Genomic DNA, 23,376 nt, shown 5'->3' with positions numbered 1-23,376 from the left:
TACCCCCAACCACTGATACCCCAGACTGACACCCAAATACTCCCAACCACTGATACCCCAGACTGACACCCATCACCCCCAACCACTGATACCCCAGCCTGACACCCAAATACTCCCAACCACTGACACCTACCCCCAACATCTGACTTTCACCTACCCCCAACCACTGATACCCCAGACTGAAACCCATCTACACCCAACCACTGACACTCCAAACTGACACCAACCTACCCCCAACCACTGACTCCCCAGCCTGACACCCAAATACTCCCAACCACTGACACCTACACCCAACATCTGATTCCCACCTACCCCCAACCACTGATACCCCAGACTGATACCCATCACCCCCAACCACTGACACCCCAGACTGACACCTACCTACCCCAAACCACTGATACCCCAGCCTGACACCCAAATACTCCCAACCACTGACACCTACCCCCAACATCTGACTCTCACCTACCCCCAACCACTGATACCCCACACTGACACCCATCACCCCCAACCACTGACACCAACCTACCACCCCAGGACAAAGAGCAATAAACACTATACAAAGGAGCGTTCACTAATTAACTGGTGTCGCTCGCGCTCTCCTCCTCCTGCCTGGGATTTACACTCTTCACAATGCCTCTATGTGCGATGGGAGGGCGCCTCTGATTGCATATAAACGCAGGTGATGATGACGAACATTTTTATTAGTAATATTCTAGTGTAAATCCCACCCTGCTACCTGGTCTGTGTGCGCAGTCACAACCGTGATGAACGGGACGAAGATAAGTCCCCTCTGATACGAAGGACAGATAGTTGGGGCAACCAGGGGCAGAGAGGGCTGGTTTTTTTTCTCTCACGTGACATAATCTGTGTGTCAATGTGTCAGAAAAGAGGCAGTATTGTGTGTTGCCTCCAGCCATCGCCTCTCACCTATACCCGACCACTGACACCTACCTACCCCCAACCACTGATACCCCAGACTGACTCCCATCACCCCCAACCACTGAAACCCCAGACTGACACCTACCTACCCCCAACCACTAATACCCCAGCCTGACACCCAAATACTCCCAATCACTGACACCTACCCCAAACATCTGACTCTCACCTACCCCCAACCACTGATACCCCAGACTGACACCCATCACCCCCAACCACTAACACCCCAGACTGACACTCAAATACTCCCAACCACTGACACCTACCCCCAACATCTGACTCTCACCTACCCCCAACCACTGATACCCCAGACTGACACCCATCACCCCCAACCACTGACACCCCAGATTGACACCCAAATACTTCCAACCACTGATACCCCAGACTTACACCCATCACCCCCAACCACTGACACCAACCTACCACCCCAGAACAAAGAGCAATAAACACTATACAAAGGAGCATTCACTAAGTAACTGGTGTCGCTCGCGCTCTCTTCCTCCTGCCTGGGATTTACACTCTTCACAATGCCTCTATGTGCGATGGGAGGGCGCCTCTGATTGCATATAAACGCAGGTGATGATGACGATGATTTTTATTATCAATATTCTAGTGTAAATCCCACCCTGCTATCTGGTCTGTGTGCGCAGTCACAACCGTGATGAACGGGACGAAGATAAGTCCCCTCTGATACGAAGGACAGATAGTTGGGGCAACCAGGGGCAGAGAGGGCTGTTTTTTTTTCTCTCACGTGACATAATCTGTGTCAATGTGTCAGAAAAGAGGCAGTATTGTGTGTTGCCTCCAGCCATCGCCTCTCACCTATACCCGACCACTGACACCTACCTACCCCAAACCACTGATATCCCAGACTGACACCCATCACCCCCAACCACTGACTCCCCAGACTGACACCTACCTACCCCCAACCACTAATACCCAAGACTGACACCCATCACCCCCAACCACTGACACCCCAGACTGATACCTACCTACCCCCAACCACTGATACCCCACACTGACACCCATCACCCTCAAACACTGACACCAACCTACCACCCCAGGACAAAGAGCAATAAGCACTATACAAAGGAGCGTTCACTAGGTAACTGGTGTCGCTCGCGCTCTCCTCCTCCTGCCTGGGATTTACACTCTTCACAATGCCTCTATGTGCGATGGGAGGGCGCCTCTGATTGCATATAAACGCAGGTGATGATGACGATGATTTTTATTATTAATATTCTAGTGTAAATCCCACCCTGCTATCTGGTCTGTGTGTGCAGTCACAACCGTGATGAAGGGGAGGAAGATAAGTCCCCTCTGATACGAAGGACAGATAGTTGGGGCAACCAGGGGCAGGGGGGCTGTTTTTTTCTGTCTCACGTGACATAATCTGTGTCAATGTGTCAGAATAGAGGCAGTATTTTGTGTTGTTTCCAGCCATCGCCTCTCACCTATACCCGACCACTGACACCTACCTACCCCAAACCACTGACACCCCAGACTGATACCTACCTATCCCAGACCACTGATACCCAAGACTGACACCCATCACCCCCAACCACTTACACCCCAGACTGACACCTACCTACCCCAAATCACTGATACCCCAGACTGACACCCATCACCCCCAACCACTGACACCCCAGATTGACACCTACCTACCCCCAAGCACTGATATCCCAGACTGACATCCACCTATCCCCAACCACTGACACCCCAGACTGACACCTACCCCCAACCACTTACACCCCAGACTGACACCTACCTACCCCAGACCACTGATACCCCAGGCTGACACCCATCACTCCAACAACTGACACCCCAGACTGAAACCTACCAACCCCAACCACTGACACCCCAGACTGACACCTACCCCCAACCACTGATACCCCAGACTGACACCCATCACCCCCAACCACTGACACCCCAGATTGATACCTACCTACCTACCCCCAACTACTGATATCCCAGACTGACACCCACCTATCCCCAACCACTGACACCCCAGACTGACACCTACCTACCCCCAACCACTGATACCCCAGACTGACACCCATAACCCCCAACCACTGACACCTCAGATTGATACCTACCCCCAACCACTGATACCCAAGACTGACACCCATCACCCCCAACCACTGACACCCAAGACTGACACCTACCTACCCCAAACCACTGATACCCCAGACTGATACCTACCTACCCCCAACCACTGATACCCCAGACTGACACCCATCACCCCCAACCACTGACACCCCAGACTGACACCTAACTACCCCCAACCACTGATACCCAAGACTGACACCCAAATACTCCCAACCACTGACACCTACCCCCAACGTCTTACTCCCACCTACCCCCAACCACTGATACCCAGAACTGACACCCATCACCCCCAACTACTGACACCAAGACTGACACCTACCTACCCCAGACCACTGATACCCAAGACTGACACCCATCACCCCCAACCACTGACACCCCAGACTGATACCTACCCCCAACCACTGACACCCCAGACTGAAACCTACCTACCCCAGACCACTGATACCCAAGACTGACACCCATCACCCCCAACCACTGACACCCCAGACTGACACCTACCTACCCCAAACCACTGATACCCCAGACTGACACCTACCTACCCCAAACCACTGATACCCCAGACTGACACCCATCACCCCCAACCACTGATAATCCAGACTGACACCCAAATACTCCCAACCACTGACACCTACCCCCAACGTCTTACTCCCACCTACCACCCACCACTGATACCCCAGACTGACACCCATCACCCCCAACCACTGACACAAACCTACCTCCCCAGGACAAAGAGCAAGGCACACAATGCAAGGCAGCGTTCACTAAGTAACTGGTGTCGCTTGCGCTCGCCTCCTCCTGCCTGGGATTTACACTCTTCACAATGCCTCTATGTGCGATGGGAGGGCGCCTCTGATTGCATATAAACGCAGGTGATGCTGACGATGATTTTTATTAATAATATTCTAGTGTAAATCCCACCCTGCTATCTGGTCTGTGTGCGCAGTCACAACCGTGATGAACGGGACGAAGATAAGTCCCCTCTGATACGAAGGACAGATAGTTGGGGCAACCAGGGGCAGAGAGGGCTGTTTTTTTTTCTCTCACGTGACATAATCTGTGTCAATGTGTCAGAAAAGAGGCAGTATTGTGTGTTGCCTCCAGCCATCGCCTCTCACCTATACCCAACCACTGACACCTACCTACCCCAAACCACTGATTTCCCAGACTGACACCCATCACCCCCAACCACTGACTCCCCAGACTGACACCTACCTACCCCCAACCACTAATACCCAAGACTGACACCCATCACCCCCAACCACTGACACCCCAGACTGATACCTACCTACCCCCAACCACTGATACCCCAGACTGACACCCATCACCCCCAACCACTGACACCCCAGATTGATACCTACCCCCAACCACTGATACCCAAGACTGACACCCATCACCCCCAACCACTGACACCCAAGACTGACACCTACCTACCCCAAACCACTGATACCCCAGACTGATACCTACCTACCCCCAACCACTGATACCCCAGATTGACACCCATCACCCCCAACCACTGACACCCCAGACTGACACCTACCTACCCCCAACCACTGATACCCAAGACTGACACCCAAATACTCCCAACCACTGACACCTACCCCCAACGTCTTACTCCCACCTAACCCCAACCACTGATACCCAGAACTGACACCCATCACCCCCAACTACTGACACCAAGACTGACACCTACCTACCCCAGACCACTGATACCCAAGACTGACACCCATCACCCCCAACCACTGACACCCCAGACTGATACCTACCCCCAACCACTGACACCCCAGACTGAAACCTTCCTACCCCAGACCACTGATACCCAAGACTGACACCCATCACCCCCAACCACTGACACCCCAGACTGACACCTACCTACCCCAAACCACTGATACCCCAGACTGACACCTACCTACCCCAAACCACTGATACCCCAGACTGACACCCATCACCCCCAACCACTGATAATCCAGACTGACACCCAAATACTCCCAACCACTGACACCTACCCCCAACGTCTTAGTCCCAATTACCACCCACCACTGATACCCCAGAATGACACCCATCACCCCCAACCACTGACACAAACCTACCACCCCAGGACAAAGAGCAAGGCACACAATGCAAGGCAGCGTTCACTAAGTAACTGGTGTCGCTCGCGCTCTCCTCCTCCTGCCTGGGATTTACACTCTTCACAATGCCTCTATGTGTGATGGGAGGGCGCCTCTGATTGCATATAAACGCAGGTGATGATGACGATGATTTTTATTATTAATATTCTAGTGTAAATCCCACCCTGCTATCTGGTCTGTGTGCGCAGTCACAACTGTGATGAACGGGACGAAGATAAGTCCCCTCTGATACGAAGGACAGATAGTTGGGGCAACCAGGGGCAGGGGGGCTGGTTTTTTTTCTCTCACGTGACATAATCTGTGTCAATGTGTCAGAAAAGAGGCAGTATTGTGTGTTGCCTCCAGCCACCGCCTCTCACCTATACCCGACCACTGACACCTACCTACCCCAAACCACTGACACCCCACACTGATACCTACCTACCCCAACCACTGATACCCAAGACTGACACCCATCACCCCCAACCACTGACACCCCAGACTGGCACCTACCTACCCCAAACCACTGATACCCCAGACTGACACCTACCTACCCCAAACCACTGATACCCCAGACTGACACCCATCACCCCCAACCACTGATAATCCAGACTGACACCCAAATACTCCCAACCACTGACACCTACCCCCAACGTCTTACTCCCACCTACCACCCACAACTGATACCCCAGACTGACACCCATCACCCCCAACCACTGACACAAACCTACCTCCCCAGGACAAAGAGCAAGGCACACAATGCAAGGCAGCGTTCACTAAGTAACTGGTGTCGCTCGCGCTCTCCTCCTCCTCCTGCCTGGGATTTACACTCTTCACAATGCCTCTATGTGCGATGGGAGGGCGCCTCTGATTGCATATAAACGCAGGTGATGATGACGATGATTTTTATTAATAATATTCTAGTGTAAATCCCACCCTGCTATCTGGTCTGTGTGCGCAGTCACAACCGTGATGAACGGGACGAAGATAAGTCCCCTCTGATACGAAGGACAGATAGTTGGGGGAACCAGGGGCAGGGGGGCTGTTTTTTTCTCTCTCACGTGACATAATCTGTGTCAATGTGTCAGAAAAGAGGCAGTATTTTGTGTTGTTTCCAGCCACCACCTCTCACCTATACCCGACCACTGACACCTACCTACCCCAAACCACTGATACCCCAGACTGACACCCATCACCCCCAACCACTGACACCCCAGACTGACACCTACCTACCCCCAACCACTGATACCCAAGACTGACACCCATCACCCCCAACCACTGATACCCCAGACTGACACCCAAATACTCCCAACCACTGACACCTACCCCCCACCACTGATACCCCAGACTGACACCCATCACCCCCAACCACTGACACCAACCTACCATCCCAGGACAAAGAGCAATAAACACTATACAAAGGAGCGTTCACTAGGTAACTGGTGTCGCTCGCGCTCTCCTCCTCCTGCCTGGGATTTACACTCTTCACAATGCCTCTATGTGCGATGGGAGGGCGCCTCTGATTGCATATAAACGCAGGTGATGATGACGATGATTTTTATTATTAATATTCTAGTGTAAATCCCACCCTGCTATCTGGTCTGTGTGCGCAGTCACAACCGTGATGAAGGGGAGGAAGATAAGACCCCTCTGATACGAAGGACAGATAGTTGGGGCAACCAGGGGCAGGGGGGCTGTTTTTTTTTTCTCTCACGTGACATAATCTGTGTCAATGTGTCAGAAAAGAGGCAGTATTTTGTGTTGTTTCCAGTCACTGCCTCTCACCTATACCCAACCACTGACACCTACCTACCCCCAACCACTGATACCCCAGACTGACACCCCCAACCACTGACACCCCAGACTGAAACCTACCTACCCCCAACCACTGATACCCCAGACTTATACCCATCACCCCCAACCACTGACACCCCAGACTGATACCTACCTATCCCCAACCACTGATACCCAAGACTGACACCCATCACCCCCAACCACTGACACCCCAGACTGACACCCAATTACTCCCAACCACTGATACCCCAGACAGACACCCATCACCCCCAACCTCTAACATCTAAAATTGAAACCCACATACTCCCAACCACTGACACCCCAGACTGAAACCCATCGACACCCAAACATTGACACCCCAGTCTGACACCCAAATACTTCCAACTGCTGACACCCCAGCCTCACACCCAAATACTCTCAACCACTGACACCCCAGACTGAAAACCATCTACACCCAACCACTGACACCTACCCCCAACCACTGATACCCCAGACTGACACCCACCTATCCCCAACCATTGACACCCCAGACTGACACCTACCTACCCCCAACCACTGATACCCCAGACTCACACCCATCACCCCCAACCTATCTACCTGACATATCAAATTGAAACCCAACTACCCACAACCACTGACACTCCAAACTGACACCCACCTATCCCCCAACCACTCATACCCCAGACTAACACCCATCTATTCCCAACAACTGACACCCCAGACTGACACCCACCTACCCCCACCCACTGACACCACAGAAAGACACCCACCTAGTAACAACAACTTACATCCCAGACTGACACCCACCTACCCCCAACCACTGACACCCCAGATTGACACCCACCTACTCCCAATCACTGACACCCATCACCCCAAACCACTGATACCCACCTACCCCCCTCCCCCAACCACTGACTGCTCAAATTGAAACCCACCTACCCCCAAGCACTGACACCCCAGACTAACACCCACCTACCCCCAACCACTGACATCCAAACTGAAACCCACCCACCCCAACCACTGACACCCCAGACTGACACCCACCTACCCCGAACTACTGAGACCCAAGACTGACACACATCTACCCCCAACCATGTACACCCCTGTTTGACACTCACCTACCCCCAACAACTGACACCCCAGACTGACACCCATCTACCCCCACCCACTGACACCACATCAAGGCACCCACCTACCCCCAACAACTGACACTCCAGACTGACACCCATCTACCCCCAACCACCGACACCTACCCCAACATCTGACTCCCACCTACCCCAACCACTGACACCCACCTATCCAGTGACATCCCAAACTGACACCTGCCTACCCCCAGCACTGACACTCCAAACTGACACTCACCTACCCCCAACCACTGACATCCCAGACTGACTCTCCCCCCTTCTCCCACCTATCCTGTAAAACAAAGATGTGTGTACTTACCTATTTTAAATCCACTCCAGTCACGTGATCCTGCAGCTCCAGCTCCCCTGTCTCAGTGACTGCCTGCTGCAGGAGAGAAGGCAGGACCGAAAATGGCTGGGCCATGCCTCCTGGAATTCACATCCATTACTGAGGGATCAGCCATTACACAGGGGAGTCAAAGTTGTGGGATCACATGGCCAGATTGAAAATAGATAAGTACACAGATCTTTTTTTTTTTTTTTTATATATATATACGTGTTAGGCAGGATAGGTAGGAGGAGGGGGAGGGGATATTTGTGAGAAAAGTTAGAGTTAGGCTTTTCTTCAACATTAAAGCTGAATTCCAGGAATTCATCCACTTTGTAGTTAGAAGGTCCAGCATCAGGCTCCCGGAACTACAGCCACAGCTGACTTCCCGGAGTTCTACAATCTGTCAGATAGAATTAATGATAGAGATTGGGCAGCACAGTGGCTACGTGGTTAGCACTTCCGCCTAGCACTAGGGTCGTCGGTTTGAAACCCAACCATGGCACTAGCTGCCTGGAGTTTGCATGTTCTCCCTGTGCCTGCGTGGGTTTCCTCCGGGTACTCCGGTTTCCTCCCACACTCCAAATACATGCCGGTAGGTTAATTGGCCCTAGTATATGTATCTATGTGAGTTAGGGACATTAGATTGCAAGCTCTTTGAGGATGGACACTGATGTGTAGATTGATGACTTGACCGTATGGGCGGAGCCCCGCAGGGCCATGCTCTTTTTCATCACAGTAGGTACGGGGAGAAGATCCCCGGATCGCTGTCACAGGGAGAGAGGGATCGGGGGGAGAGCTGCAGGAGTAGGCACATGTTACATGTTCCACCTTAAAAACAAGTGGAACATGTAACATGTCCTGGAAGAAGAACTTATCCTTTAATTCATTAGGCTTGGTCTTTAAAAGGACCATTCATAAAAGAATTCACACCATCTATTAAAGTTTACATATACTCAGATGGTAACAGTGTTATGTTAAAGCTGAACTCCAGGAACAAACACTTTAGGTATACTGTATTAAAGGTATAAATCTGCTTTGTCTGCTCCAAATCCAATTACCAATCCAGATATTACCTGGATATTCCCTCTCCTGGACCAATAAGCTCCCCCCTGTGACCTAACTAGCTCAGTCAGTAGAGCATGAGACTCAATCTCAGGGTCGTGGGTTCGAGTCCCACGTTAGGTGTATGACATTGCAAAGGTTTTCGTGGAGCTTAGTGGTCTGGGAAAGCGAGCTGGAGACAATGAGTGCTGCCTAAGTCAGCCATCCCCGAGGGGTGATTCTTACATAATTGTGGCATTGGTTCTCTGTTTACTGCAGGCACATCTCTTTTTCAATTTACAACGTGAATGCAATATTTTTATTTAATAAAGGAAAATAATCATTGAGCACTATGGAAGTTCTTCTTCCGAGCTTGAGGTTAACCCCTAGGGGACCGCCCACAGTACATATACTGCTACAAGGCGGCCCCTGTGCGCAGGATCACGTATATAAACATGATCCTGCATTCAGGGGTAGGGGAGCGCGCCATCGCCCTACCCGCGGCATCGATCGCAGCTGCCGGTGTCAGTCACCTGGTCCCGGCTGGTGATTACTCGCCGGAGTTCGGATCACTGTATTGGTGTCACTGGGGATGTCAGTGACCCCAAGTCAGTTCCCCCCCCAGTGTCAGAATGTCCCGCCATAAGTTGCTGATCGACACTATTATTAGTATTAAAAAAATCCAGTATCTATACTTCTATTTGTAAACGCCATAATTTACACGTATTGGGATTTTTTTTTGTTTAGCAAAGACATGTCACAGAATACTTTTTGGATGAAAATTATGACGAAAGTTGATTTTTACATTTTTTTTTACTGTACATGTTTTATAGCAAAATGTCAAAAATATTGGTTTTTTTTCTCAAAATTGTCGGTCTTTTTTTTTTTGTAGCGCAAAAAATAAAAAAACGTACAGGCGATCAAATACTACCAAAGGAAAGCCCAATTCGTGGGGAAAAAAGAACGTAAATTTCATTTTGGTGCAGCGTTACATGACCACGCAATTGTCAGTTGAAGTAAAGCAGTGCCGTAACACAAACCGCTTCTGTAACCGCTTCCTGAACGCCCTAAAGCAGAAATACTGCTACAGGTGCGCAAAAGCACATATATATATATACGTGATTCGCGTTCCCATGATTTTCATGCCCCTCGCAAATGGCGTCAGATTGCCCGTCAGTACACCAGTAATCACATTTAAACCCTTGATTGCCAGGAAGACGCTCATACACAATAAACCTCCATTGCTAGTATAGTGTCGGAACGGATCAGCACTATACCAGCATTCACATTAGTATAGTGTCCCCAAAAACGCAGTGTTAGCGGGATCAGCCCCAGCACCTGCCTTTAGCCCCTACGCTTACCCACCCCTTCTCCCCCAGCAAGTGCAGTGTCAGTAGGTCACTGTCACTTGATACATTGTACACAAAACCGCAATGTTCGCAGAATCAGGCCTGATCTGTTAGCACTTGCTGGTAAATTTTGACGACTCTCATGTGCAGCAGAGTGCCAGTACTAGTGCCAACGCTACCTTTGGTGAACTGGCTAGCACCAGCGGTCTAGTACATCCTGGTCTTTCACATACCTCTTATATTGTAAGCTCCCAGGATCAGGCCCAATACAAGAGGGTTACCCTTGTATTTAACTGGACTGTTCTGTATTGTCTCCCGTTATATTGTAAAGCGCTGAGCAAACTGTTGGCGCCATATAAATCCTGTATAATAATAATAATAATATGGTGTAGTAAATGGTGCCGCGCTTTTTTGGGAAATGTATGATTGTCTAAAACAATTATGATATAGCTATGAACTAAAATACAAGAAAACAAAAAAAATATAAAAAATACAATATTATTAAAGAGTGCTAAATAAATAAAAATAATAATAAAGATTGTCCAGAATAATAATACCAGCACTGCAATATGACTTGGCGACGTGGCGAGTCCCATAGGCGCAGTACAAGCTGGTGCGGTGGGGAGCACAAGTATTGTCCCGCAACCACCAAGAATTCGCACACAGGCCTGTAGAACCCCTAATATCTTTCCAGATGTGCTTGCAAATCCCGATTGGCAGCCCACAAATTCTGCAGCACCCGTACTTCCCCCATTCACTTCCCAACCCGGAATTCAGGTGGAAATAGCAATTTTAACTCCTCCCCTTGATTTTTTTTCACCGAAGATCTGTATGTATTGATTGTGGATCAAAGCTTTTTTTATGTACAACAATTTATCACCGCCAACCCAAATTCAAACCTTGCCAGACCATTCGCATGGAAACTCTTTACGGTTTCCGAATTTATATTTTTTGGGGGCCTAACCCTCAACATGGGCATTACAAAAAAAAAATGAATTGCGGTTGTATTGGTCCACAGACCAGATTCATCATATTCTGTGTTCTCTGCTGCCATGGCCAGGCATAGATATGAGAATATAATGTGTTTTATGCATTTCAACGATAATACACTCTGTCGTCCTCGGGGTGACCCTGAATTTGAACGGGTACACAAAATTCAGCCCCACGCAAATCACCTTAACCAAAAATTTGCAGATGTCTATACTCCTGTAATATTAATTTTTTAATATCCAAACTTTAATTCGGTCTTTAGTAGTTTTTGAAATATATGCTGGCAGAATATATATATATTCCCTCTTAATTGGATGTGAATGTGAGGTTTTGTATTGGAGTGGTCAGATGTGAATTATTTGTGTTTGAGTCTAGGTAATCAGTAGAGGTTTAAAGTCATGTTTTCTTTTAAAATACTCATGTAATGTATACCATACTGTGAATTCGTTTAATGAGTCTGAGAGTTTAAATTGTAGTCATAAATCATGGATTTTGACAGTTGTATGTAATATAAGAACTTCAGAAACCTTTCTCATAATCTGTATGTCAATCATGATAATGACTTGGTGGTTTGAATGGGAACATCTGTTTCTATTCAAACTAGGAGTTGATTATGGGAGTGGTTTAGAAGCCCGCGAATTTGAAACAAAGCTTAATGGGAGGATCTAATTTCTCATGCATTTTAAGTATGCAGCTTTTCAAACAACGAGGCAGAAGTTTCTCAGATAGACTACACTTCACTTCATTCACTCACACACACAGAGACATTCTTTTCACACACTCTTACTCAAAGCACATGCTTGGACAAAGAACAAAAGAAATTGAATCTCACATGGTCATTTCTTAAACTAGGCCAAGAAAACTTCTATCTAAGATATGCAAAGGAACTACATTATTTCCTAATATCCAAGGCAATTTATTCTTTATTTTTATTTCATTTTAAGCTACATATGTCTGAATTTACTGTTTTTTATTGACTTTGTATTTTTGGTGTGTGATCAAATAAAGTCACACTGCTCATACTGACCTGGTTTTCATAAGGATTTCTTCCCACAACCATCTACAAGAACCTAGAAATATTAATAGAGTTTTTTCATAACTCTGGAAATCTAACATTATTGGCGAGTGCCAGCCATTCGATTTTTCCTCGTTTTTTCAATTTATCCTCGCTTCTTCAGAGGGGATTGAGATGAACTATTTCTATTGATTAAGCTTCGGAAAGATTGCAGAACCTGGAACGGAAAACGTTGGTTGTGGAGATCTGAGGATTCAAGTGGTGACCAGAAAAGTCTCTAAGTCAGGACAAAAGAGGAAATTTACTACATTCGGTGAGTAGAAAAATGGAATTTATTGATTCATTAGCTAATGAAAGTAAATTGGAATTTCAAGGTTTAGCTAGCCATGCTTCTGATACTGGTTTATGGAAAGCTATGTATGATCAATGTATGCAGGCTAATGTTGATATTGATAGCTCTAGATTTACGTTTAATAAGATGAAAAGAAAATTGCGTAACATTGTGAAGCTAGTTAGAGTTTTCAATTCTATGGTATTTGAATTGCCAGAGAAAAATGTGGTTTGTGTTGTTCAGACAGATAGCAAAAATGTCTTACAGAGTACAGACATGCAGGATACTGTTGAATCCGATTGTGCAAACTGTGAAACTTTTTGTACCTATATTGAACATCTTGAGCAAGAAATTGAATCTCAAAATGTTGCAATATTAAAAAATAAGCAAATAGCTGTGGTATCGAAGAAAAAACAATCAGAAACGGCCCAAGCTTCATTTATCCCGGACTCACCCAGGGGTGATGAGGAAGGCGGTGAGACTACTGTTCAGAGACAGAAATTACTTGCTAGAGCATCTAAGTTGAAGTTACAGATTCAGGATCAGTTAATGAAAATATTGAAGGATATACCAGCATATAACATGAGAGAAAATTCTTTCCATAATTCCGATGTTTTTGAGAATTTTTGTGATAGGTTTCAATTAACTGATGAGCAAAGAAATCGCATTTTTGGGTTGTGGATCCCCAGTTTTATGGCTCGTAGGTTAGTCAAGACTCCTTTCATGAATGAGGATGATATAGAAATTCATAGCAATGCTACTGATAGACTACGACAGTTATTACTGTTCACAACAGGAGAGGAGACACCTAGTTTGGAAATTTTAGACTCCTTAAGAGCTACTATTAATGATGACCCTTATGATTTTAGGATTAGATTTTCTAAGGCATACAGGATGATTTTTAATTTACAAGATGAGACCCCTGCTATGGTCAAGGATTTTGTAAAAAAATTTAAGTACCTTGATCCAGCATCTTTATTGATTGCTAATGAAAAGGATAATTTGGATGACGCTGCCTATATTATTGACAAAATTAGGAGACAATTAAAGCTAAATAATGTAAGACCAAAAATTGCTTTAATTGAGAATAATTATCCTAAGACTGACAGTCAGGATAAAGTCAAGACAGGAAATGCTGCCCCCCGCAGGAATGACAGAGTAAGACAAGGGAATCAAAGACCACTCACTTGTTACTATTGTGCAAAACCAGGGCATTTGAAATGGCAGTGTAGGAAGTTTTTGAAAGACATTCAGATGAGAAATTTGGGTAAAGAAAATGGACTTATTTCTCCTGAACCGTCAGCTCCAATTCGTTCACAGGAAGTTAAGTCATCTTCATCCTACGCTCCTCTGATCAGAGAGATTAGTGAAATGTCAATTAGTAATGGAGGAAATGTGAACAACTCACATTCATCCAGTACTTCAAGACAGCCATTATTACCTTCACCATGACTAGCAAAAGAAAAGGAAGTTGAACTCCATTGTCTGGAATATGTAGCTCCAATTTTCTTGGACAAGTGTGGCCGCCCTTATGTAAAAGCTAAAATTAATGGACAGAAATCTTCAATTCTTTTGGATTCAGGAGCCCAAATAAGTGTTTTAGGCATGAAAATACCAATTCCATCTAATGCAACAGTATGCACAGTTGTAGGTTTCAATGGAAAAGGTGATGTTCAAGCTAAAAAATGTAAAAATGTGTCTTTTGAAATACCAGGATGTTCGCAAATGGAGATAGACTTTTGGTATTGTCAAGGATCAGAGAACATTATTGGTGCTGATGTTTTGTCTCAAAGAGGGTGGATACTTGATTTAGCCAATGGCATTGTTTGGCAGGGCTCTGCTAATCGTAAGCCTATGGTAATTGACCCAACAGATTATTGTGAAGTCGGTAGCATCTGTTTGACAGAAGCAATTGATGCTGACTATAAATGGCCAGATACTGGAGATAATCTGGAATTGAAACAGTTAGTACAACTACACAAAAAACTGTGGAGTCAAGGTAAAAATGAAGCTGGACTGTTCAAAAATATTGAAGTTAATATTCAAGGCAAAGACCATCCCCCATTAAAACAATACAAGTTGCCGCCAGAATCTGATGAACCTGTATCAGTAATCATACAAGAATTTTTGGAACAGGGTATCATCAGGAAAGCTAATTCAGTTACTAATAATCCTTTGTGGGTAGTGGCAAAGCGTGATGACCCTAGTGCATATAGATTATTGATAGATCTAAGAATGCTAAACAAATACACTCCAAGTTGTACACCCATTGTGGCAGAAACTCCAGACATCATGTCACAAATAAATGCCAATGCAAAAGTGTTCTCTGTTCTTGACATTGCAAATGGATTTTTTAGTATTAAATTGGCTGAGAGTTGCCAATACAAGTTTTCATTTATCCACAAAAATGTCCAGTATTGTTTCAATCGTCTTCCTCAAGGCTTTCATTCTTCTCCATCTATATTTCATCAGGCATTAGCAAATGTTTTGTCTAAATTTTCTAGACCTGATTGTTTAATTCAATATGTAGATGATATCTTGCTTATGACGAATTCTGAAACTGAACACAGGACTCTCTTAGCAGAATTGTTTACACTTCTGCAAGATGAAGGTCTCAAGCTGAATACACGCAAAGTTCAGCTCATGAAAAATGAAGTAAAATTTCTTGGAGTTTTGATTGGTCCAGGAAAGAGACAGCCTTTACAGGAAAGAATTGAGTCTATTGCGTCACTTCCTGTACCAACAACATTCAAAGCACTGAGACAGTTTTTGGGTTTGGTAAATTTCTCTAGAGATTTTATCGAATCATTTGCAGAAAAAGCCAAACCATTGTATGATTTGTTGAAGTACAATGAGGAAAATGTATTTGGTCCCTGGACAGAAATACAGCAAAAATCTTTTGAGATGTTGAAAAATGATTTGCAAACAGCTCCAGCTTTGGCTACTGTTGATAAGCAAGCACCATTTGCTTTGCAAGTGCATGCTTCAGAAACTGCAATCTCAGCTGTCTTGATTCAGAAACAGGGAGGAGTCTGGAGAAGTCTTGGATACTTCTCACGTCTGCTTACTCCAGTAGAGAAAGGTTTTGATGATTGTGTCAGACAACTTGTGGGAGTACATTATGCAGTAAAAGCAACAGAGCATATTGTAGGATTCAACAAAATTATTCTACAAACTCCACATAGCACTTTGAAGTTTCTTTTTGAGAAAAATGTTCCTGGAGTTTCCAACCAAAGATTTTCTCAATGGTTGTTGGCTCTATCACCTAAGCAAATACAGGTTGAACATAATGCCAAGTATGTCCTACCTCAGTTGATGGAATACAACGGGTTAGAACATGAATGTCTATGTGAAGTCCAAGAAACTTCCTCTCCTCTTTTCCGTAGAGAGGCAGAGAAAATTGATGAACCTGTATTTGTTGATGGTTCTAGATACTGTATGTCAGGTAATTATTACAGTGGATATTCAATTTGGTATCCAGAGCGTAATTATTCCATACAGCACAAATTGCCAGGACATTTTTCAGCTCAAAGGGCAGAACTTGAAGCAGTAAAAACTGTGTTGACATTAGACAAGGAAGAGAACAGAAGTCCATTAGTGATCTACAGTGACAGTTCATATGTTGTACGTTCCCTGACAGATTATTTACCAATTTGGAAACGTAGAGGTTTTGTAGATGCATCTAACAAAGTCCTAGTGCACAAAGAGACACTTGAATCAATTTTTAAGCTAGCAGAGGAAAATCCTATTGCCTATGCAATTGTAAAAATTCCATCTCATAGAAAGGACAATGATGAGATGAGTGTAGGCAATAGAACAGCTGATCTCTTAGCAAAGGAAGCAGCTTTACACGGAGTACCAGTGATTCAGTCTGAACCAGTCTCAGTTAATGTTGTTAGGAAGACAGACACACAGATTCCCTCCTTTGCAGAAGAACAGAAAAGGGATCCATCTCTTTCTGCTTCTCAGGTTGATCCAAAATTTCCCTTTATATGTGAATATGGAATTTTGTATCATGACTTAAACGGGTTTCTGCGTCCTGTTATACCGCAGCATCTACAGGTAGAATTTACAAAGTACAATCACGAAAGCTTAGGTCACATAGGTAAACAAAGATTGCTTGAAATACTCAAGGAAAAATTTTACTGGGACAAAATGGAAGAAACAGTAGACAGTGTAGTTCAATCTTGTCTAATCTGTGCTCAAGTGAATCCTCGACCAAAGGGTCAAAAACCTCCATTACAAAGAACTCCTCCAGCAGATGGACCATGGTCCACATTACAACTAGACTATATAGGACCGTTACCTACAGGTAAAAATGGGTACAGGTATGCTTTAGTTGTAGTTGATGTTTTTTCAAAATGGATTGAAATCTTGCCTGTTCGCAAAGATGATGCATTAACAACTGCTAAAATGCTAATTAATCATGTTTTTCCAGTCTGGGGTATACCAACAAACCTCAGTAGTGACAGAGGAACCCACTTCACAGGTAAAATAATGCAGGCAATGTGTAAAATCTTGGGTATACAACAGAGATTTCATGTGCCCTATCATCCACAATCTGCAGGTATTGTGGAAAGAATGAATAGGACTGTCAAATCAAGGATTGCAAAAATGTTATTAGACAGAGGAAATACTTGGGTTGATGCTGTACCATTGGTTCTGATGAGTGTCAGAAGTACAACATCTTCTGCAACACAGTATTCTCCTTTTGAGTTAATGACAGGAAGGAAAATGCGTATTGTTTTTCCCCATGAACCGTTTTTGTCAACGCCGCAAAAAGAGGCAATAGAAAAAACAAAGTGGTTACAGATGTTGCAAGACAATCTGAACACTATTGTACCACATGCAGCTACTCGCATGCAAAAAATGGTTCCTCCACATTCTTCTAAGTTCGAAAAAGGAGGACAAGTAATGGTAAAAACTTTCAGAAAAACTGGACCATGGCAAAGCAACTGGGAAGGTCCATTTGATATTTTGGATGTTCAAGGAGTAATGGTACAAGTGCAAAGACCTCTTAATTCAGTAAAAAATGCGCGCAGACAACAAACAATGTGGATGCACAGTGACCAATGCAAATTGTTTATACCGAGATAATGATACTGCATTTCTTTTGCAGACATGGATTTCAATAATCCGGAAGAAACAAAGCATCGCAGATTCCAAAGAAAAATAAACATTACAACAAAAGAACATAAGGAAAATCAAAGCAGTAGAAAGAAAAGACTTATTACAGGATCGATTTTTTCCTTAGTGACAATGACAATATTAGTAATCTACAACATAAACTTTTCCAGCAATGCAGAAGTTAACAAGACTGAAGCCCTACATAAGAAAAACACTACACTTATTAGGAACAAAAGATTTTTTCCTAAAGACAGTAACATTAATACAGCTGAAGACTTGCTAGGATATATGTGCATAGGTTATGGGAGAACTTGTTGTTCGGAATTGTATTTCGTTCATAATAATGATATTGAAGTTAGAGCTAAAATAGAGTCTAAATCAAAATTTGTTAAAATGCAAGGATTTTATAGGATCAATAACGAAACTAGTAACTTTGAATGTAATTTATCCGATATGGGATACTGGTTAATAGTTTTAAAGGGAAATGAACCTACTATTTGGTCAGGAGATATTTCCATAGACATGTTAAATACTGGAAATATAGGAAGTTCTAAAACAGATATTTGGTATCAATTACAAAGTTATTCACACTTTCTTGATCCTGAACATTTGAATATTAATGGTAATGAAAAAGAGGACATAGTGAAAATATGGGATTTCCAAGTGACAAGAGCTTTGGTTCAAACTAAAGTCAAAGTAATTGTTACTGTGGTAGATTTGATTGTCCCAGAGATAAAAATATCTCCTCAATCATTAAGACTTGTAGAAGGAAAGGATAATCTGAATTTGATGTGTAATATACAAATACACCTACCTCAAAATTCATTATTAACTTGGAAAAGGAATGGTGAATTTTTGGGAAGTTTTCTTCATGATAAAACTGATGTTATCCATAAAAGTATTTTTGGTAATTTGAACTGGGATAATGATAACTTTGTGTATCATCAAAACACTATATCAATTAATGATACAGGTATATATGAATGCTGCATATCAATAGAAAATTATCCAAAGAAATGTGTAAATACAAATGTAATTGTACTATCCCCTAAAAGAACGCAGTGTACGGATAAGAAATTTATTCCAGCCAGTCCCTTCCAAATTAACCATTTCCAGACCAAACTTCTGTTGAGAGAAGGAAAGTTTGTTATTATAGTGTGGAACTTTAACATTTCAGAATGGAAAATCTCAACAAGGTTTCCACAATGTAAAGAACATCTGGTTAACATGGAATTAGGTATTGAAAGATGGTTTGGTACTGATATTAGGAATCCTCACAGGAATAAACGTGGTATAGTTGAAGGTATTTTAGGAGGAATAGGTTCTATTGGTAGTATTACAAATAGCATGGACATTAGTACACTAAAGTCTGATCTCGAGACAGCCGGTTTAGTGGGAAGCAATAGTATTAAAGTACAAAGAAACTTGAATCAAATATTGGAAAATATGGTGATTAAAACAGCCAATATTATGGGTCCATCTATATTACACTTAGAGAATATTACTCTTAATTTAATGTCAAGTGAACAGCATTCCCATATAGCCAGAGCATGTTTAGAAATTCAGATGGAATATTCCACAAATTTTAAAATAATAGCTCAAGCTTTTCAAAGTGGAATAACTCCTATAGGTATTGTACAAAATTTACCAAGAGAGTATGTATATGCCATAAACCATACTGATCTGTGGGTAAATAAGTGGATTGGATGTTATCAGAACATATGTTATAGTTCTTCAATGATTCCTGTAGCAGGAAAAGAACAAATATTGGTTCCAATCACTGTCTTGGGATTACCAGTTAGCAACACACAGTTATTATATTACCATCTGCAATATACAGATTTTGCATTTACTGATAATAATTTTGAGTTAGAACAATTAGATCTGTCTTCATGTTTACAATTTCAGTCTAAAGTGATTTGTCTACCTAATCAAGACAAAGGTATATTTCATTCTTGTTACCATAACCATACTCTATGTTCAGCAAGGATAGAAAAGGTTAAAACCACTTCTGAGTTAATCTCAATTGTAGATAAAAAGAAAGTTTGTTTTCAAGTTATGTCTGACTCAGAAAGGGTTCAATCCTTCTTCTCTTCTTGTACACATACAGAAAACTTAAGTCGAGGTTTGTTCTGTATAGAAGGAGATATTTCAGCAATAAGTGTTAATGGGATGAGAATGAATTTAACAAACATGCTTATGAAAAATATAAGTGCTCTTCCCATACAGTACAATATATCTCAAGTGGATGAATTCCCATGGAGAGATTGGGCAAATGTTATTCAAAAAGATGAAGGTTTACTGATAGCATTATCAGATGAACTTCAAAAAGCAGAAATATTATTTAAACATGAACAAGGGAGTTTAAAAGATATAGAACATGAATGGTCTGAATTTTCAGGTCATTCTTGGTGGTCAAAATTTAAACGTACTGTATCAATGTTGGGAAAAACTTCAATTGCATCTGCAGCAGGAAATATTTTATTACATCCTGTAATAATTATTTTTATTATTATCATATTATGTATTATATTTCAATTATGTTTGATGTGTAAAATGAACAGTTTCTATAAGCAAATTAGAAGTGAAATTAGGAAAGGAGATAATCTATTACAAGATATACTTCAGAGGAAACTACTTTCTGGTTATGCTGACTCAGTTACAAATAATGATACATTTGAGATTACTAAATCAAAACCTGAGTGTTTGTGATATAAATGATGTGTGCTTGTTATAAATTAATATGAATTTCATATTTCAGAGGGGAATGTAATATTAATTTTTTAATATCCAAACTTTAATTCGGTCTTTAGTAGTTTTTGAAATATATGCTGGCAGAATATATATATATTCCCTCTTAATTGGATGTGAATGTGAGGTTTTGTATTGGAGTGGTCAGATGTGAATTATTTGTGTTTGAGTCTAGGTAATCAGTAGAGGTTTAAAGTCATGTTTTCTTTTAAAATACTCATGTAATGTATACCATACTGTGAATTCGTTTAATGAGTCTGAGAGTTTAAATTGTAGTCATAAATCATGGATTTTGACAGTTGTATGTAATATAAGAACTTCAGAAACCTTTCTCATAATCTGTATGTCAATCATGATAATGACTTGGTGGTTTGAATGGGAACATCTGTTTCTATTCAAACTAGGAGTTGATTATGGGAGTGGTTTAGAAGCCCGCGAATTTGAAACAAAGCTTAATGGGAGGATCTAATTTCTCATGCATTTTAAGTATGCAGCTTTTCAAACAACGAGGCAGAAGTTTCTCAGATAGACTACACTTCACTTCATTCACTCACACACACAGAGACATTCTTTTCACACACTCTTACTCAAAGCACATGCTTGGACAAAGAACAAAAGAAATTGAATCTCACATGGTCATTTCTTAAACTAGGCCAAGAAAACTTCTATCTAAGATATGCAAAGGAACTACATTATTTCCTAATATCCAAGGCAATTTATTCTTTATTTTTATTTCATTTTAAGCTACATATGTCTGAATTTACTGTTTTTTATTGACTTTGTATTTTTGGTGTGTGATCAAATAAAGTCACACTGCTCATACTGACCTGGTTTTCATAAGGATTTCTTCCCACAACCATCTACAAGAACCTAGAAATATTAATAGAGTTTTTTCATAACTCTGGAAATCTAACAACTCCCCAGCAAAAAATCTGCGTCGATGAGTCCCTCATTAATTTTACTGGCCGCCTTGCATTCAAACAATTTCTCCCCAGCAAGCGTGCCAGATATGGGGTCAAGATGTAGAAGACCTGTGAGAGGACAACAGGCTATACTTATAAGTTTCGGATTTACGAGGGAAAAGATAGTCACGTGGAGTTCCACGGATGCCCAGACTACATAGGGAGTAGTGGCAAGATAGTTTGGGACTTGGTGTCATCCTTTTTACATAGGGGATACCACTTATACGTGGACAATTTTTATTCAAGCGTGACACTATTTAGACATTTGTACAATCTTGGAACTGGCGCATGGGACCTAATGTGTACCCACCATTAGAAGTGGGTGGATGCAGGGCGGTATATTTTAATGGTGGGCATACCACACTTTTTTTTTTGGCAGAGATTTCTTCTCTTTTTTTCATTCAGTCCACAGGCTGCATACAAAAAAAAAAAAGAACATAGCATATATACCCAATAAGGACCAGCGACGTACTGGTACATCACTGGACTTTGAATGGTTATACCAGGATGATGCCTACAGCTGCAGGCATCATCCTGGTATCATTTTTTTCAGCTGGCAATCGGCTTTAGCCTAATAGCCTAAGAAATCAGAAGCTACGAGCATTTCATCACTTCAGTTTCGCAAGATATAAACAGCGCCATTTGTAAATTGGGAAAGCATCTGATCACACTGATCTTGGTTTGATTAGATAATGTAAGGGCAGAGTCGATATCTAGAGTCTGATAGAACCCAGATCTCTCAAAAAAGAATATATGACAATGTCCATGAAGTTATAGGGGGTATTTGCATTCCCTGTGATAGTAGTAAAAGTGATAAAAAAAAATTAAACGGGCAGTGTTAAAAATAATTAATTAAAAAAATCAAAATAACAAATAAAAAAAAAAAAAGTACCCTCGCCCCCCCCCCCCCTCCGTGCACGTGTGTACCTGCGTTCGTGAGCTTTGACCCTGTGCCAGTATGGAAACAGCAGTTGCACCATGCATGTGAGGTATCGCCACGAAAGTCAGATCAAGGGCAGTAATTCTAACACTAGATCTCCTCTGTAAAAAATGGTAGCTTGTAAATCGTTGCCTATGGATATTAAAAACGTATGCAGTTTGTTGCCATTGCACAGGGCATGCGCAGTTTCAAAGCATGTCATGTTTGGCATCTATTTACTTGGCATACCATCATCTTTTATATTTTACCAAGTAATTGGCCAATATATTGTGTTTTTCTGCATTAAAAGTAAAAAAAAAAAAGTGTATTTTTTTTCTACAAATTGCATTTGAAAAATCGCTGCGTGAGTACTATGTGACATAAAAAATTGCAGCACCCACTATTTTATTCACTAGGGTGTTTGCTTTAAAAAAATATATAATGTTTGGGGTTTAAATTAATTTTCTTGCAAAAAAATACAGATTTTTTTTC

The 23,376-nt window shown here is 42.8% G+C and overlaps 1 protein-coding gene across 1 annotated transcript; it reads left to right on the top strand.

The window, feature by feature from the left end:
• Positions 1 to 12,927: 12,927 nt before the first annotated feature.
• On the top strand, positions 12,928 to 21,912 carry LOC149462945 (uncharacterized). Its single transcript, XM_089676293.1, has 2 exons — positions 12,928 to 13,107; positions 18,245 to 21,912. The coding sequence occupies exon 2, from the start codon at positions 18,247 to 18,249 to the stop codon at positions 20,962 to 20,964; it is 2,718 nt and encodes a 905-aa protein (XP_089532419.1). The 5' UTR covers positions 12,928 to 13,107; positions 18,245 to 18,246; the 3' UTR covers positions 20,965 to 21,912.
• The last annotated feature ends 1,464 nt before the right edge of the window (positions 21,913 to 23,376 follow it).

Source organism: Staurois parvus, unplaced genomic scaffold (assembly GCF_062004578.1).
Source record: "Staurois parvus isolate SC_StPar_1 unplaced genomic scaffold, SC_StPar_1.0 ptg000165l, whole genome shotgun sequence".
Lineage (NCBI taxonomy): Eukaryota > Metazoa > Chordata > Amphibia > Anura > Ranidae > Staurois > Staurois parvus.
The sequence above is the reverse complement of the archived record's forward strand: the minus strand, read 5'-3'. Positions and strand labels throughout refer to the sequence as shown.